We start from the raw sequence: 18,097 nt of genomic DNA, 5'->3' as shown, positions 1-18,097 counted from the left end.
CCTCTCATGCAACCCTGCAACCACAAAGCAAGAAGTCTCTTGTGTCCCCAACACACCTAATAGGTGCACTAGTTCGGCGAAGAGATAGTGAAATACAGGTGGTATAAATAAGCAGTAGCAACGCAGCAGTAGTAACGCAGTAAAAACAGTAAACAAGCAGCGATAACAGTATTTAGGAACAAGGCCTAGGGATCATACTTTCACTAGTGGACACTCTCAACTTTGATCGCATAATAAATAACTCTTTCTCATATGTGCTACATACACTCTTTTGTTGGATGACAAACACCAGTCGTTGTGTAGGGCTACAAGAGCACCTCAATGCCGGAGTTAACAAGCTCCACAACATTCGATGTTCATATTTAAATAACCTTAGAGCATAATAGATCATTGCAAAATAAACCAATAACTAACATAGCGCACACACTGTCCACATTACACTATGAAGGAGGAATAAATCACATCAATACTATCATAATGATAATTAACTCCACAATCTACAAGAGATCATGATCATAGCCTACGACAAGAACCACACGGTGCACACACTAGTCACCTTTACACCATGCAGGAGGAATAGACTACTTTAATAACATCACATGAGTAGCACACAACTAGTAGCGATACAAAGCTCATCATATGGATCTCAATCATGTAAAGCAGCTCATGAGATCATTGTATTGAAGTACATAGGAGAGAGATTAACCATATAGCTACCGGTACAGCCCCGAGTCTCGATGGAGAACTACTCCCTCCTCATGGGAGACAGCAGCGTTGATGAAGATGGCGGTGGTGTCGATGGAGAAGCCTTCCGGGGGCACTTCCCCGTCCCGGCGGCGTGCCGGAACAGAGACTCCTGTCCCCCAGATCTTGGCTTCGCGATGGCGGCGGCTCTGGAAGGTTTCTCGTACCGTGGTTTTTTTTTCTCGAGGTTTTAGGTCTGGGACCTTTATATAGGCGAAGAGGCGGAGTCGGAGGGTCAACGGGGCGACGACACCATAAGGCGGCGCGGCCAGGGCCTGGGCCGCGCCGGCCTATCATCTGGGGCCTGTGTGGCCCCCTCTGGCGACTCTCGGGTGTTCTGGATGCTTCCCGGCAAAATAGGAACCTGGGCGTTGATTTCGTCCAATTCCGAGAATATTTCGTTACTAGGATTTCGAAACCAAAAACAGCGAGAAAACAGGAACTGGCACTTCGGCATCTTGTTAATAGGTTAGTTCCAGAAAATGCACGAATATGACATAAAGTGTGCATAAAACATGTAGATATCATCAATAATGTGGCATGGAACATAAGAAATTATCGATACGTCGGAGACGTATCAAGGGGATGGCGCAGGCCATGGGCCTGGCCGCCGCCCACCATCAGCCCCTGGCGGTGTGCTGCGGGGGAGAGCCTACGGGAGAGGGGTCCGCAGTGCAGAGCCACCGCCGCCCATCACCCGCGCCAGCCGATTCGCCGTTTGCGTCGAGGAGGAGATCCCGTCCGCCGTCACCCACGTCGACGAGGAAGGGCCCCCGCCGCCACCACGCCCCGTGGGTCTTTGCCCCAGCGGAGCTATCGGCGGCGGCAGCGGCGGTTAGGGTTGGGGTGGGGGTCGGTTAGAGTTGCCTCCTGATGTATTTGTACTCTCGTCGTCTGCTCGATCCACCTCTATCTAGATGGAATGAGAAAAAACAGAGGCGGCGGACCAGCTCGTTGCGCGAGGGATTCTTTTCTTCTGTGCGCCATCAATCGGCCGAGTTCCCCGCTCATTTCCTCGTTCTTCGGGTCGCATATTATCTTATTGGCTTGATTGAGAAAAAAAAACATAGGATGTGAGCCAACGCGTTCGCTTGGGACGGATTTCCCTGCGTCAGTCGACACTTTTAAGAGCAAGCCCAATACTCTCTCCGTAAGGGATAATAAGGTTTGAGAGCTTTTTTGGGAGTTTTTAAAATTATTACTCCTTCCATATCAAATTACTACGCAAAAATTTAAAATTTAAAGAGGAACCGTTTTTTTAGGCAAATATCTTCAGTAACTCCCGCAATTAAGTGGAGCGCGTGGGGCTGGCCTCCTAAAATCCCTCCTGTATTTTCCTTTTCCTCCCCCTCTAATTTCTCCAAACGGTTGCAAGTGATGTGAAATTTCTCCAAATGGCTACGACGGGATGATTCTGATTCTATCCTTAATTAACAGATCAATTAACGGAGTAATTTGGAGCCAATCACCGCATGCCTTGGTCTAGCTTCGCCCAGGAAATTTGCCCATTAAACCGGTTAGATTATAAAGCCTCTCTCATTTATTATGTTCTATCACCTAAGAACATCCACGGTGTATGCTAAATAGCAAAATAGCAGTTCTAAATAGTAAATATGACTTTTGGCATTGGTTTTCTCCATTGTGGAGGTTATTGCCATCAAGTTATGGCATGGGAGCAAATAGATGCTTCTATTGCCAAGTTGTCTTTCTCTCTCCCCTCTCTCTAGTGTCTCTCTTTATTGTGGTCCATTAAAGCTAAAGAGAGAGAATGTAGATTTTTTTTTTGTGAATCCACACATTGCAGGAAATTTATCCATTTGCCACCAAAGCTATTCTTTTCATTTTGTGGCATATTTTGCATTTGGCAACTCCGTGGATGCTCTAATGCATGTACTCTTTTTTCTCTCTCTTCTCTCGTGCATGTAAAACTAGTGGTGTAAGCAATAATTAATGAGTAGCGTTACGGATTTTCTTGATCTTGATGAATTGGGCCTTGGGCCTTATAGTCCTTAAGACTAGCCACAAGAAAAATATCATAGGTAGTATCATGCATGTTATGCTTGCAAAATTTTATGTGGCACAACAATAATATAGGAGAGATATAATAGTGTCATCATAAGTAGATACAATATCATAGCATGTAAAACTAGGAAACTTAATAGCAAATACATCATGTACAAAAATATGCTTTGAGGTTCTACAAAATATTAAATATGGTGAAACTACCATATTAGCTTATGATACTATGCATTATAGAAGTGGTACTATAAACTAGTCTCCCGGTGGAGCATGTACCTGTTTGAGACCAACAAGCATACCGCAGTGGAGAATTCGGTGCACTGTGCCTACTAAGCATGGAACAACCGCAAGGTGCGACAACGGCTGGTTACCACGAGACGTCGACACTAGCATCCCTGCATGGCGGCACGGCCTACTGCCACATGCAAGATGGCTACATCTGTTTATGCGATGCCATGTCTCTTGACGGGAGCCCCATGCAGCCGAGCTGGAAGCTTTCCATGGAGAGCATGTTCGACGATGGCACGGAGTAGCACCTCTTCTTTATGTACTTATTGGTGCCTTTTCTATCATCAAGACCTTGGGTGCTAGTAATAATTTTGAAGTAGCTGCCAAAATGTTTATGATTGTCTCCACTCGTTCACATATGATAAAATCCACTAAATTATAGTACGAGGTGGAATTCTCCTTATACGGCTCAATTCAGGTCCATCATGTGCACACTCAATATTGTCCAAAGTAACCAATTGTTTCTTCGTCGTTGGTATGACCAAACACTCTAGTCCGCACCAAGGCATGCCAAGATGTCCGTGCTGAGATCATCGAACATCTAATAGCTTGCAACCAACCGACGATATTGATTCGACAAGTTTACATTTCTTATCGCATTGTTCAAGTCTACTAGTCAATCGCAATGTTGCATTTTTCACAAACAATGGAGAAATAATTAATTAAAAACATGACCACAACAAGTGTATTGTGGCCTTCAAGAGAGTTTACATGTCCTTATATTTATATTGAACTTTTTTACTCTTCTCGACGTTCAAGATATGATGATTTTATTTATATATACAATATTCAATATGATATAATGAATATTTATAACATCTATTATTAGAAGAATAAATGATTTCAATAAAGCAGTTGGGGCATCCAGTTATCTTAGTAAGAACGCACATTAATATTAATATTTGATTAAGATACGTTGTTTCTATTTTCTAATACTTTCGTTACATTACTTTTTTCTCTAGTGCTAAAAAGAATGTATGTGGTGAAAAAGTTGTTTTTATCTTGTTTGTGATATTTGGAGAACTCTTTCGTTATAATGGATTTTAGTATAAAACTTAGAGAAGAAAACTACAACATTCTGAGTGTGTATGTATTATTTTTCACAGTGTTCTTATATATCTCAAAAACTACATAGAGTGTATATGAATCTAGGAGATAACTCCATAGAGGTTTCTAGGATACACGACTAGCAAGTTTAGATAAAATTATATAGGTACTTCTAGGTGGGAGAGGCAGAGAGGATAAGGTGGGGAGCCACCGGGACATGCAGACACGAGTTACACAAATTCAGAACTCATAACGATGGGAGATTCTACTTCCTGCTATAAAATACTATAAGAGTAACAAGTGGACGATTAAAGTGATGAGTATTGTTCTACTCTAAGGCTCTCATAAGCCTGGATTATAAAGGTGCTCGGACCTAGGGCTATAGGGAGAGTCCAGGCTGAATTCTACACGAATTGTTCTGCTCTAAAGAGTCACATAGGCCTGTCTTATAAATGCACTTGGACCTAGGGTTAAATGAAGAGTCTTACACTAGCAGAACATCGACTGTATTGTTGTTCTTCACTAATCCACCTAGCCTAGGGACCTTTGGGAACTGCCTTGTATAATCCAGGCCGGACTTCCGCCTTGATCCACCAGCAAGTGGGCTGACCATGCATGTGCTAGAATGACCTACGTAGATGATGTCGTTGAGGCTTGGACTGCTGATTTGTAAGAAAGGAAACCTTATTATATAACTTATAAAAGGTAATTGTTTTGCACAGTTGTTGCAAGTCATATAGGGAATATATACATATGTGGAGTAGAATTCGTGGCAAAGTTAAGTAGTGGTTTATTTGAGTGAAAGTTCTCATAAGCACCACATCAGGTTATGAGATAGTGCCATAATTTGTTGAACTGAATTTGCTCGCCTTCTAAAATAGGTAAATGGCTTACTTGAGAGATTGGCAAAGAACAGGAGAAAGTACGTGCATGCTCCATCTCGCAGTTTTTGGTTGCTTGACGGTACATTAGGTAAGGAGCTAGATGACGAACCCGCTTCCGGTACTAGCGATGCCGCTAATGCTTTATTAGAACAACGAAAATAAATGGATCAATGAGCTAAATAGAACAAAATCATGAAGAGGCAAAGTCAAATCTAACAACTCCATATTCAACTCTCTAGAAAGACACACTTCATATTCAATCTTATAATCGAGAAAGCACACAAAAATAGCCGGTATGGATTTTGTAACTTATTTAGCGTAAAGTTATGAAGAAAAAAACACACAACAAAAGTAAGATCAAACTTAGCATGAGTTAAATAGATGATTCACAAAGCATTTATGCGCGAATGAAACTGCCGGCTGGTGCCATCAAACTTCTCGTGGTGTCGCAAACGCAAGAGAGAGACACCAATTTTCATGGTGTCACAAATGCAAGAGAGAGAGACACCAATTTTCATTGTGCCAGAAATGCAAGATACATAGAGAGAGAGAGGGAGGGAGGGAGAGAGAGAGAGAGAGGGAGAGGGAGAGGGAGAGGGAGAGGGAGAGGGAGAGGGAGAGGGATCGAGAGGGAGAGAGAGAGAGAGAGGGACCCATTTTAATGGTGTCACAAATGGAAGAGATGGCACCAAAAATAGCATGTACTAGTAGTACTAGTGTGGGCAGTAAGAAAAACGAGGGAAACGGGGTAGCATGATGAACGGAGCCGCCATCCGGTCAAACGGCATCAATGAGCAAACATATTCTTGTCAGGTGATGAAACGATGGATGCCCATTTGGGCTGCTGCCACCAGCAACTTCTTTGTACGCACCAGTCGGGCGCGTACACGACGCCCGGACCCAACCAACCCCCGACCTGTTGAAGCGCCAGCCGACCAACCGGGTTCCGAACACGATAAAGTCGTGAAGCCGAGACACCGGCGCGCGCAGCCAAGTCGTCGCCAACTCCCTCGCCTCGCCTGCCCTCGCAGCCCGCTAGCTAGCTCCCAGACGCCGCCGTCGCTCTCACCACCGGCAGCCGCGCGCCTGGCTCCACGATCCACATATAGTAAGTATCATATAGCGCGCCGTGCCGATGGATCCCCCCGCGACCGCCGACGCGGCCAGTTCTTCCTCGCTGCGGAAGCGGCTCTCGGTCAACACCTCGTCGTCCCCGAGCAGCGGCAGCGGCAGGGAGCGGGAGAGCAAGGCGCGGCAGGAGATGATGGATGGGGACGACGCGGAGATGGGGGCGGCGGAGCCGATGAGCCCGGCGGGGCGGCTGTTCCGGGAGGCGCACTTCAACTGCTACATCGTGGCGCTGCTGGGCCTCGGCGCGCCGGTGGACGTGGCGGCGGCGCGCGCCGGGCTGGAGGCCACGCTCGTCCGCCACCCCAGATTCTCCAGCGTCCAGGTACGATCGCCGCCACCTCCTCCGTGCATAGTTTCTTCCCCGTTGGCTGGCCTCCTCGCAACTTGCCCAAGGTTATTAAAGAAAGGGCAGCTCGCCTTTCGACGATCGGAGATCACATGACGCTGACTCGCCGAGTCCTGGAAAGCGGACCACCGCACATGCTCGCCGTCCGGCGCGGCAAAGGTCTCCATCGATCGTGCGTGCACACCACGAGACGAGCAGCACGCGCGGAGGTGTCGCGCCTGTCTTTGATTCTGAATCCGAACGGGCTGCCTACGATTGAGCCAGCACTCCCTCTCGCAGCTTCGGACTCAGACAATAGGCATCTGATGCGAGCTTTGTGGGAGAAGAAAACGAATCAGGCAAAGCACTGCCTTTAAGCCGTCTTAATCTCCCCTCGTTTATTTTCCTAGTGCTGGTTTCCCTTTCTGGTGGGTTCATTTCACACTTGAATTGGCTGGAGCAAGTCGCCGTACGGGCAGAGAAGAGTGGGTGTCGATGGGTTACATGTCTGCATGACAATCGTCCATCACTTCCGGCGTCGCCGTGGACGCAAGGGGAACCGGCCGGCCAGAAGGTGGCTGCACCGGCCGGCGACGTTGCCCATCACGATAACATATTTCACTTTGATGTCGCCACCTTCGGTCGTTGGGCCCTTTACACTCTGTAGCAAGAGGCCCATGTTCTGGTCTGAAACTGCCAAACTGGAATGGTCACCGGCTCAAGAATCGTCGACCAGCTTTCGATTTGGAACACAGCAGCCAATCTAGACCATGCCAATTTCAGGAGAAAACTAAGGATGTGAGACGATAGGACCGGGGGCCACCACCAGTTGACTGTAACCAGTCCCTCCTTTTCATTGACTAAAATGATTGTGGTTTGACTAAGAATTGATGCATGTACTAGTACTCCACCGTTCCATAAAATAATTTTCTTAGAATCAACCAATGTAAAATTTAACCAATATTGTAGGAAAATTGATTAGAAACTATGACACTGTATATAGATATAATATGAAAATGATGTCATCATGTACCTAATGACATTGATTTGGCATAATAGATATAGATGTTGAGATTTTTTCTAAGAACTTGGTCAACGGTTATGCTGTTTGACTTCTGAAAAACGTTGGCTTATTTTAGGGAACGGAGGTACTTCCTCCATGCCATACAGTAGTGCATAAAAGATTTTTTTAAGTTAGGTGATGTGAAGTTTGACCAAATTTGTTGAAAAAAGTATATGTTTTTACGATTAATAAATTTGGCAAAACTTTACATTGTTTGACTTTCTAAAAATTCTATATGCACTACACGTTGGCAATGACAGAGTAGTACACAAAAAATATTAGTTACAAATTTGTATCATTAGAAAGTACTTTTTAATACAAATCTAAGGAAATCAAATATGTATAATTTAATCGGGATATTGTTGCACAATTCTTTCGGACAAATTTTGACTTGACATGTGGGTGCCCATTATTCAGAGTAACGGATGTATGACCTCCATTCCATTCAGTTTATTGTGATTTTGGTACAAATAATACTTATATAAAATATGTTAGGCTTTGCTACAACCATAGGGGCGGGGTAAAACAATGCACATGAACAGTACCCCGGTATGCATAATTTTGGTTTTTTCTAACTTTCCGACAATAATTCATCTGTAGAAATATTCAACTCCCACAGTAAATATTATGCTCCAATCTGCATTTTTTTTACATTTTTCTATTTCCGATAGTAAATTTTTAAACCTTTCGATAGTTATTTTTCAGAGTAATTCATTGGTGCAAATATTCAACTTCCGTAATAATATGTACAATGCACATGAAACATGCTCGGGTCTACATTTTTTAATTTTTTCTAAAGAAATCTTGATAGTAATTTTTTAAGATTCTAAAAGTAATATCTCGTAGTAATTCGTCAGCAGAAATATTTAGCTTCCATGGTAATTTTTCGCATTAACTATTTAGCTAAGTTTTTCCGCGAGGCAATAACTACCTATATATTTCGCGAAAGCAATTTTTCGGTAGAAATATTGAACATCAACGATAGTTTGCCCATGTCAACTATGAAATAGGTCGTTAACTACCTAATGGTAATTCTTCACCTATGCATATTTCTGCGACTGTAATTTTTCAACGGTGCACTTTAGAAGTTCTTTTCATGAGACGGTAACTACCTACATTTTTCTGAAAGTTTTTTGGTACAAATCTTGAATGTGAACAGTACGTAATTCTTCATTGGAGCATAATTCTTGAATGGTAATTTTAATTTGTTGTGTTAACTATTTAGCAACATTTTTTTTGCGAGTCGGTAATTATCCTTTTTCTCTCTCGAAAAATACTTCTCGTTAGAAATTTTGAATGTCAACAACTATTTGCTGACGTAAAATATGAAACACGCCCTTAACTACCTAATAGTATTTTTTAAGTTGCATATTTTTATGGCGATAATTTCTTAACGACGCACAAGTGTGTTAATGTTTACACCAACCCTCAACCTCAAAGATATATTTACTCCATCACCTGCTGCCTCTTTTAGCCGGAGAAAGTACTAACGTGTTCTTGTGTAGCAACTAGCAATATGAAAATAAAAATACTCCAACATTTGCCGTCTCTTTGGGTCGACGAAAATACCACTACCATCTTTTTGGTATCCCGTAGGTTACATCTTTCAATCGGTGCGAGTTATCGTCGCTCCGGGCACTCCATCTACTATAGTACTAATGTCATACTATCATGTTTTTTTAGCACCGACAATCATCCGATTTTTCCTTGATTAGCGCCTCTATACCAACACTTTTGTAGTATTTCAGATAACCTATATACTTCCTCTGTTTCATTCTATAGTATCTATAGTTTTTTGGCACGGAAATTAGCGCAAGAGTATTTTTTACACAAGACCCCCTAGCTGAATGATTTGAGATCAACGTAAAATCCATATCTTCCTAACTTACCATAACAAATCCCACAAATCTCTCTTGTTCATTCTCCATATATGTGCAGCCAAATTCAATTAGAAAAGTAAAACATTGTTGCCTAATTTTAAGAAATTGTTGGGCCATGCATTAGGAATTTCAATTAATTGTTTCCAATTTTGTATGGATTTTTTCTCACGCATGTTGCGTGGGAGCTGAACGGGGAGAAAGTAATTGAAAAAAAGCCAAGCTACAACCTTATATTTTGAAACAAGTGCCAAAAAATCTATAGACACTATAGAAAGGAACGGAGGTAGTATTTTAGTACTTCTAAAATACTATAACAGCTCCATGGAAAACTTTCAGTTTAAACTAAAACCGACCAGATTTTTTTCTACTACTTAAATAAATTCATGAATTCATTTGCGACGGTACGTCCTGGACGGAGACACATGCACGGATGATGAATCACGCAGGACCAGAAAGCAGTTGCACGTCCAAATCAAGTTTCGTGCCTATCCCGGCTCTCTGTTATCGTGGTACTGCCGTACTGGTACCGTGATCCATGTGAAATGTGGGCTTGCACGTAGTAACACGCGCTGCGTCGCAGGTGTCGGACGATGCCAGGAAGAACGGCAAGCCGCGGTGGGTGCGGACCAAGGTGAACCTTGACGACCACATCATCTTCCCTCACCTCGACCCCGCCGCCACCTCGTCGGACCCGGACAGGGCCGTGGAGGACTACGTGTCATCCCTCTCCACGATGCCAATGGACCACTCCCGCCCGCTCTGGGAGTTCCACGTCCTCGACTTCCCCACCTCCGAGGCCGCCGCCGCCGTCGCCATTCGCATGCACCACTCCCTCGGCGACGGCGTCTCGCTCATCTCCCTCCTCATGGCCTGCACGCGCAGCGCCGCCGACCCCTCCAGGCTGCCTGCCCTGCCGCCGTCGAGCTCCGGCGCCGGCCGCCCGGCACTCTCGGCCGGAGTTCTCGCGCTCGCGGCGTTGGCCTGGTCGCTCGTCGTGCTCGCGTGGAACACGCTGGTGGACGTGATGCGCTTCGTAGCGACGTCGTTGTTCCTGCGCGACACGCGCACGCCGTTCATGGGGGCAGAGGGCGTCGAGTTCCGGCGCAAGCGCTTCCTCAACTGCACCCTCAGCCTCGACGACGTCAAGTTCGTCAAGAATGCCATGAAGTGTGTAAGATTCTCATTCTTCCTCAGCTAATTATCATCAGTACAACTGAACCTGTATATTTGAAGTTCACTGTACTGAAGGATCTAGCTGACTGCTGCTTACGCCTTATGGTGTGTGCTTCTGCAGACTGTGAATGATGTGCTGATTGGAGTGACCTCTGCAGCGTTGTCACGTTATTATTTCCGCAAGACCGGTGAGTCCTTGAGTGGCGCTCTTCAGTTGATCGTCATGTCTTCTGTATAGTGTACTTATTGAAATGTGTGCTAATTTGATCTATTTTTTTTCTGTTCTGAAGCTTCTCCGGATGGAACCAGCACCGACGACAGTAGAAAAGCACACAAGAGCATCCGGCTTCGATCGGCTATGCTTGTCAACATCAGGAAAACACCCGGCCTACATGTAAGCCTCACTATTCTACTGAAATTCTCAACTTTACTTTAGCAACACAAACCAGACACTCGCGGTTTTCGGCACAATTATATCTGAAATTTGCTGTTCTGGCTTGAGCAGACATTAGCGGAGATGATGGATTCTAGCAAGGACAACGATGTGAAATGGGGGAACCAAATTGGTTACATCGTGCTCCCGTTCCACATAGCCATGCACGACGACCCTCTCGAGTACATCCGGCAGGGGAAGAAGACGGCCGACAGGAAGAAGAGATCGTTAGAAGCTGTTTTCACCTATTGGAGCGGAAATCTAGTGGTCAAACTCCTCGGCATTAAGGTTCATTGTCTTTTCCTCCATTTCGAGATCGCCATGCTTACTTGATTTTGCAATGCTCTGTAAATCTCTGAACAACAAATGATACTGAATTTTGCCTAACACCGCCATGACACTAACACCAGCATGTTTTATAGGCAGCGGCAGCTCTCTGCTATGGCATGTTCACTAACACTACCATGTCATTCTCGAGCCTGGCTGGACCTGCGGAGAAGGTCGAGTTCTACGGCCACCCAATCGTCTACATTGCCACCAGTGTCTATGGGCATCCACATGTAAGTACTACTAACTCGTTATTGGTCATCACAGACAAGGTTGAACAATTGCATGGATTTTTTATTCTCATAGGCTAATTGTTTGATTTGACTGTCTGTAGGCTCTAACCGTACATTTCCAAAGTTACATGAACATCATGAAGCTTGTCCTCGCAGTGGACGACGAGCAATTTCCGGACTCTCATCAGGTATTGGACGATTTCGCCGAGTCCTTGAGGCTTGTCCGGCAGGCAGCTTCAGAAAAATCGTAGAAAGAGCTAAACTTAGAGCTTAGGTAGAATTTAGAACATGAAGAAGACGGCTAAACCACACACACATTGTTGTAACTGTTATCTCGATAAGGAGCGCTTGATTACGAAAAGTTTTAAGCCTTACATTCGGCCTATGGATAGTTAAGATGCTCACAGTGTAAATAGTAAAAGTCCGGGCAGCCAACTAGGCAAGAGGAGCCGCAATCCTACGATTATGTAGCCACGTTGGGTAATAAACTTCTTCGCCGTATCCTCCAACCGTGTAGACAGCTTCGTAAAGAGGTCGTAGTCCTCCGAGCGCTAAAGCGACGATCATAGACGGAGCAAAGTCATACACTAAGAGAAAAATTATCATTAAAAATATTAGCATTCCTACGTAGCCAAAGCGACCATATAAAGGCAATCGCATACCACTCTAATAAAAATCTTAAACCTAAAATCCACCCCGTTTAGCTAATTGCTAAAAATATTTGCAATGTTTCGTAGAGGGTATAAGGTAGAACATATCTGAATGAGTGACCATATAGACCTAGCTAGCGAACTGACACTGGAAGAAAATATGTTTTATTGTCTCCTCTTTATAAAAGAAAACACATTTCGTACAACCACGTCAGTTACCTTTTGCGAGGTCATATTTAGTAAAAATAACAACACAATGAAGATACCGTGCAAAAATCTTTGTTTTCAACGGTATCTTCATCTTCCAAATGAATTTATTATTAACTACAGGCTGAATGGGTTCGATTAAAACTTTATACATTGACCTTATCGAAAATACATCATTCTTAGTAAGTGCCCATCAGAATTCATCAGACCCCTGTAGCAATTAGACTGAAGCTAACCGCTATAGCAGTTCATTCCAAGAATCCAACCGGGGACCAATAAAATCACGTCTGAAAGACATAGACGGTGGAGATGTTTCCATCACATTCAGTAAGATATCAGTTTTATGACATATAATATCGTACAAAGCTAGATATTATTCTCGAAGGTTGGTTTCTCCCAACCATTTATCCTCCCAGAACCTTATATCCGACTCATCTATGATGGAGAAAGAACCGTATGGAAAGAAGCGCTTTTTAGTTGCCATAATACCAGCCCAAAAGTAAGAATCTCTAGGTTTCCATATAAAGTGAGAAATCTCTTTGAGCCAACATACTTTCTCCGCAACAAGTTTTGCCATACGTCATCCTAAGTTAGCGACCTAGCGAGCCATTTTCCTAACAATGCTCTGCTTTTAACCTCCATATCATGGACACCAAGTCGACCTTGATATTTTGGACGGCAAACGACTACTCCATTTAGTCAATCAGTATTTCTCCTTCTCACTATCTCCTTGCTAAACGAATCAAGATCCGGAATAATCCAATCTATGCAAAACTTCTTTAGAGAACTAGATGAAAGAAATCATATACAGTACCATGTTTGTGAGTACTGAATTTATGAGGACTAATTTTTCACCCAGAAATAGTAATTTTCATTTCCAACTACTAAGGCGCTTCTGCGGTGTGTTCTCCACAAGTTTCCGTTCAGCAAGCTTTAGCCTCTAATGATGGATCGGAGTGTCTAGACAGCTGATTGGAAACTGCCCAACCCACATCCGAAAAGTTTGTCACATAGGTTGGCCTCGTCTTGGGCCGCGCCAAAATAGAACAATTCGCTCTTATCGAAATTAATCTTAAGACCTGACAATTGATCGAACTCTGATAGTATTAATTTCAGGTTTCTCGCTTTTTCCAGGTCATGATTGATAAATAGAATTGTGGCATCGGCATACTAAACGATAGACAATGCCCCATCAACCAAATGAGGGACCACTCCTTCAATTTGACCGTCAACTTTAGCACGTTTAATTATAATAGCCAACATATCCGGGACAATGTTAAATGACATTGGAGATTGAGGATCACCTTGCCCCAAATATTTATTTTGTCTGAAAGTATCTACCAAAGTCGTCATTGACCTTAATGGCAAGACTTTCTCCAAAAACAAAGTTATTAATTAAAGCGCGAAAACTCTTCAGAAAAACCTTTCATTCTGAGAGTTTGTTAAAGAAAAGATCACTTGACTTTATCATAGACTTTTTCAAAGTCGATTTTGAGGACCACCTCATTCAACTCATTGTTTAATGCAAGGTTACAACTCCATCTAGGATATATCGACCTTGTATGAAAGCAGTCTAAAACTCTAAATAGGGCGCACCACAGATCAGCCACAAAATTTAGCCTAATAGTAGATATTTTGGTGAAATTTTTAAAGCAAACATTAAGAAGACATATTGGTCTGTAATATTGAATCTATTCCGCATCATTAACTTTTGGTAGTAAGATAATCTCCCCAAAATTGATACGGAATAGCTCAAGTAGCTCGGTATGAAGTTCGGCAAACAATTCCATTAAATCACTTTTTATTATGTCCTAGAAGGTTTGAAAGAACTTGGCCGGAAAACCATATCGAGACCTGGCGCCCTATTGTGCTCCATCTAACAAAACAACCTTCTGTACCTCCTCTTCTGTATAAGAGGCCGTAAGAATAGAATTTTCTTCTGGAAATACTTGAGGGATATCATCATGGATTCACCCAAGGACACATTTGATTCATGTGGGGGTGTCAAATAAACCTTTCTAATATAACATGATGTACCACTTCAGCTGCTTATGGCCTTTGATCATGCCATCGTCCTGAACAAAATAATGAATAAATTTCTTCATGTGTCTACCATTGGGGACACTATAAAAGTATCCCATTTTCGATACTATTTCCAGCAGGAACTGAGCCTTAGATCTTTGATACCATTTGAGTTACTCCTCCCGCAGACATGCTAACTTAGCATTGTTTTGACTTTAAGGATAATTTCTTGAGTCGTCAATGGTCTGACTTCAGCGATTGCCTCTAAATCATCAATATTCGATGATAGGCTAAATTTCTCTTGTTTGAGCTTCCTAGTCATGTGACGTGTTCACCCATCAAGGTATCTTCCCATAAAGCGTAGCTTATTGTTTCACATTTAGATGGGGGTCAACTGGCTACAGGCATCTCCCATATATTGTTAACCATATCTGAAAAACCATCATAGTGTAGCCATCCTAGTTTGACTTTGAACGAACGTCTACACTAAGTGCGTTGGTGTTCAGTGGTTAATAACATATGAGCATGATCTGATAAAGTTGGACATCATCATGCAGGCAGCAGGCCTCTGCCCGATGCCCCTGACGATGAAGCAGGCGAGGCAGGCCTCGTTAGAGCAGCGCCGGATGACCACCCGGCTCGCCACCACCTAGGGGCGCGTTTGGTAGCCTGCATTGATTTCTTGCACCACTGCGCCAACGAGATGGGCCTCCCTGCACATCGTGAATAGTCCATGGGCCATGAAATGCGGGTTGTTTGGTAGCCTGTGTGGCCTTTTCTGCGACGGAGAGGGAAGCCAGGCCCCATTGTTTGGTTGCCCGTTTACAGTACTTTCTTCCCTGCTCGTGCAGCCCACAGCCTGTTTAGTTGCAGATAATTGAGTGTCGTGGTAAACCCTTCTCTTAGAGTGGTGAGGTTACCCAGTACTGAATAACAGGAGACATCAGATTCAGTTCATCATAAATGGTGCTGGTAATACACAGCAACTACTTAGTGGGCGATGCATCACGAGCGAAGCAACTACTTCGTGATGCATCACAGGTTCATCACACGAGGGGTTAGTATATTCCACCTCGAACAAGTTCATCATTACAGACCGGGGATCAGGTTGTAGCAAGTCCTAGCTAATGGAGGGATACAAGATCACCTCCCAAAATCAGCAGATCATGACGAAGGAAGCAGAAGCACTAAGCATGAAACTGGTTGTGGAGCCAGGTCCTAAGCCATCTCCTCCTCTCCGGTGGCTGCAGCTTACGGTACTCGGCATACTCTGCTTCGTTGTCTGCAATGAAGTCAATAGCCCTGACCAGCAAGTTATGCTGGAACAGCTGCGCCTTGCACACAAACCGGGGCGTGAAGATCGTCTTCATCTGAACGTAGTTCGTGATCGGGGTGCCGACGTACTGACGGTGCTTCGGGTAGCGCTGCAATCCACAAGGAACAACTGTTAGTGCGGATAACATTCACATATATACTTTCAGATCTATGCAGAAACTCAATGAGGCTTCGTACCTGGATGTACTCGTGCGTCGTCTCTTCATCACCGCTGTAGAAGCAGCAACCATCTTTGCTCCAGTCTAGAATGCAATCGGATTTCATCTTCATAATGACGCTCCACTTCGTCCTCCAGTTTCTGATGTGGTTGTACAGCTGAAGAGTGGTGACATGTACGCCAGCGAATGCAAGAACTTCCGTGGCTACCTTCTTCGTCTGCTGCTCCTTGAATCCCATATTGAAGCAGACGCCGCTACGGACGAGTTGAACCAACCGGTTCAGCACAAACTCTAATAGCTCAGGTTTCAAAACCATGGCTGGTTTGCTTGCAATCAGACATAACTGAGCATTCATAGTAGGCGCAGACAGATCACGGGAGCTCAAAGGTATGATCGCCTACATGACAAACACTAGCAGATCAATGAACTACCACTACCACATAGACATCCTTAAGCACTAGCAGATCAATGAACTATACCACATCAACATCCTTAAGCAGTACCACATCAATGAACTACCACTACCACATCAATGAACATCGAGATAATTAAGAGCGACCTTACAGTAAAAGGAGCCACACGCAGCACCGAGGTCGGGGAAGCAGGGGATCCTGGCGAAGATGCAGGCAGCACCACCGTCCCAGTGGAAGAGTCAACGGCGACAACGGTCCCCGTCGTAGAGTCAGATGCAACCTGGACAACCTCCACAACCTCGACCGGCGACGAAGGGATGTCCTATAATGGATTCGTTCAGACCCCCCTTGTGTACCCAAAAGATTTAGATCTAAGGCTTGGGTTTGCAGAAGCTTACCACAACCGAAGTCATCGACACAGAGGAAGAAGATGACCAACCGTGGCCAGTCGCCGCCGCAAGCCTCGCCGACCGTACGGGTGAGGTAGAGCCGACCATGTTGCTAGATCGGGAACGGTGGATGAGCTCGAAATGGGGGAAATGAGGGATCTGAATTTGCCGGTGAGAGAGCCGCCCCTATATACGGTGGCTAAAATTCAAGCGCGGTGACCGAATTCATCCCGCCGAGATTACGTCGTCTCGCGCGAGCTCCCGCCATCTCCCGCCTTGGCTCTGCGAGGACGCAACATTCTCCAGTTCTGCGGAAACGGGGGTGTCTCGCTAGAAACGGCTGAACCGGGCGTTCCTCCAGGTCCTGACCCGAGAGTGCTTTGAGAAGCGGTTCGTGTAAGAACACGGGCTCGATCAGGTAACCAAACGGGCCAAAAAAACTGGACCAATGCGAGCCAAGGAACATACAGCTACTAAACGCGCCCTAGGTTGTCCAGTTGGGTCTCCTTCACCGCACCCCGGTCCAGCTCCCACACTAGCGGCAGAAGGCAGCGCAGGAGCCCGCGGCCCAGGCAGCGATGAAGGAACTGCCGGGCCAGGGAGCGTTGAGGTGGCAGCCTCGGTCGGTCCATGTAGCAGCGTAGCGGTAGCAGTCAACCCAGCGAGTGACGAGGCTGGAGCAGCCGAGAACATATCTAGTGATACCACACCTTATTTGATATCATGATACCACTCTTTAAAATTTAAATTGTAAATGCCAAAAAAATTGGAACTAAAATTTTAGGTGTTCACAAGATGTGTGTTTACATACCTTGTAACTTTCATAACCAAATTCGAAATATCCTTAGAGAAACAAAAAGAGAAATTTAGCATGAATAATGTCACATAAAGACAAAAACTCAAAATGCCACTATTCACACAACATTTGTATTTTTTGTTTCTCTTTGTGTATTTTAAATTTGGATCTGAAAATTTTAGACAATGTAAACACACATCTTGTGAACAGTCACAAATTTATTGTAATTTTTTTTGTCACTTATAAATTTAAATTTTGTGAAGTGGTATCATGGTATCATGTGAGGTGTGATACCACTGTATATTTTCCCTGGAGCAGCCGGCCGTGGCAGCGTCGACCGTCGAGGACGCGCGCGACGAGGAGGCGACGATTGCCCTGAGCTGCTGCGAGGCTGTGCGCAGTTGGAGTCGTGGTGACAGTCTCATATTTCGCCAATACGAAGCAGGCAGCAGTTGATCTGTAACGAACTATTTCTCTGACCCAATACAGGTCCTGTTAGCATTTTGACCAATCAAACAGTCTGACCATCAATATCTTTGGAAACATGTTGTCCCAAATAAATAAATGATTATGCATTATA

General features: G+C 44.4%; 1 protein-coding gene across 2 annotated transcripts; it reads left to right on the top strand.

Annotated features, from left to right (window-relative positions):
* The first annotated feature begins 6,111 nt into the window (after nucleotides 1–6,111).
* LOC124649625 (wax ester synthase/diacylglycerol acyltransferase 11-like) lies at nucleotides 6,112–11,949 on the top strand. Of its 2 annotated transcripts, none has more exons than XM_047189223.1 (7): nucleotides 6,112–6,435; nucleotides 9,962–10,552; nucleotides 10,676–10,746; nucleotides 10,864–10,948; nucleotides 11,060–11,275; nucleotides 11,410–11,547; nucleotides 11,649–11,949. In XM_047189223.1, the coding sequence occupies exons 1-7, from the start codon at nucleotides 6,118–6,120 to the stop codon at nucleotides 11,796–11,798; spliced, it is 1,569 nt and encodes a 522-aa protein (XP_047045179.1). In that variant the 5' UTR covers nucleotides 6,112–6,117; the 3' UTR covers nucleotides 11,799–11,949. The 2 variants fall into 2 exon arrangements, with proteins under 2 accessions (XP_047045179.1, XP_047045178.1); XM_047189222.1 differs by having other exon boundaries at nucleotides 6,118–6,435; nucleotides 10,676–10,742; nucleotides 10,845–10,948; nucleotides 11,649–11,944.
* Nucleotides 11,950–18,097: the final 6,148 nt, after the last annotated feature.

The sequence above is a fragment of the Lolium rigidum genome, chromosome 4, assembly GCF_022539505.1.
Source record: "Lolium rigidum isolate FL_2022 chromosome 4, APGP_CSIRO_Lrig_0.1, whole genome shotgun sequence".
NCBI lineage: Eukaryota > Viridiplantae > Streptophyta > Magnoliopsida > Poales > Poaceae > Lolium > Lolium rigidum.
Note: the sequence above shows the minus strand (reverse complement) of the source record. Positions and strands in the feature narration are given on the sequence as shown.

Coding starts and splice junctions, on each gene's coding strand:
- LOC124649625 (XM_047189222.1), top strand. CDS start 6,118: ATGGATCCCCCCGCGACCGCCGACGCGGCCAGTTCTTCCTCGCTGCGG. Junction 6,436..9,961: donor CCAGATTCTCCAGCGTCCAG/GTACGATCGCCG, acceptor GCTGCGTCGCAG/GTGTCGGACGATGCCAGGAA. Junction 10,743..10,844: donor TTATTATTTCCGCAAGACCG/GTGAGTCCTTGA, acceptor TCTGTTCTGAAG/CTTCTCCGGATGGAACCAGC.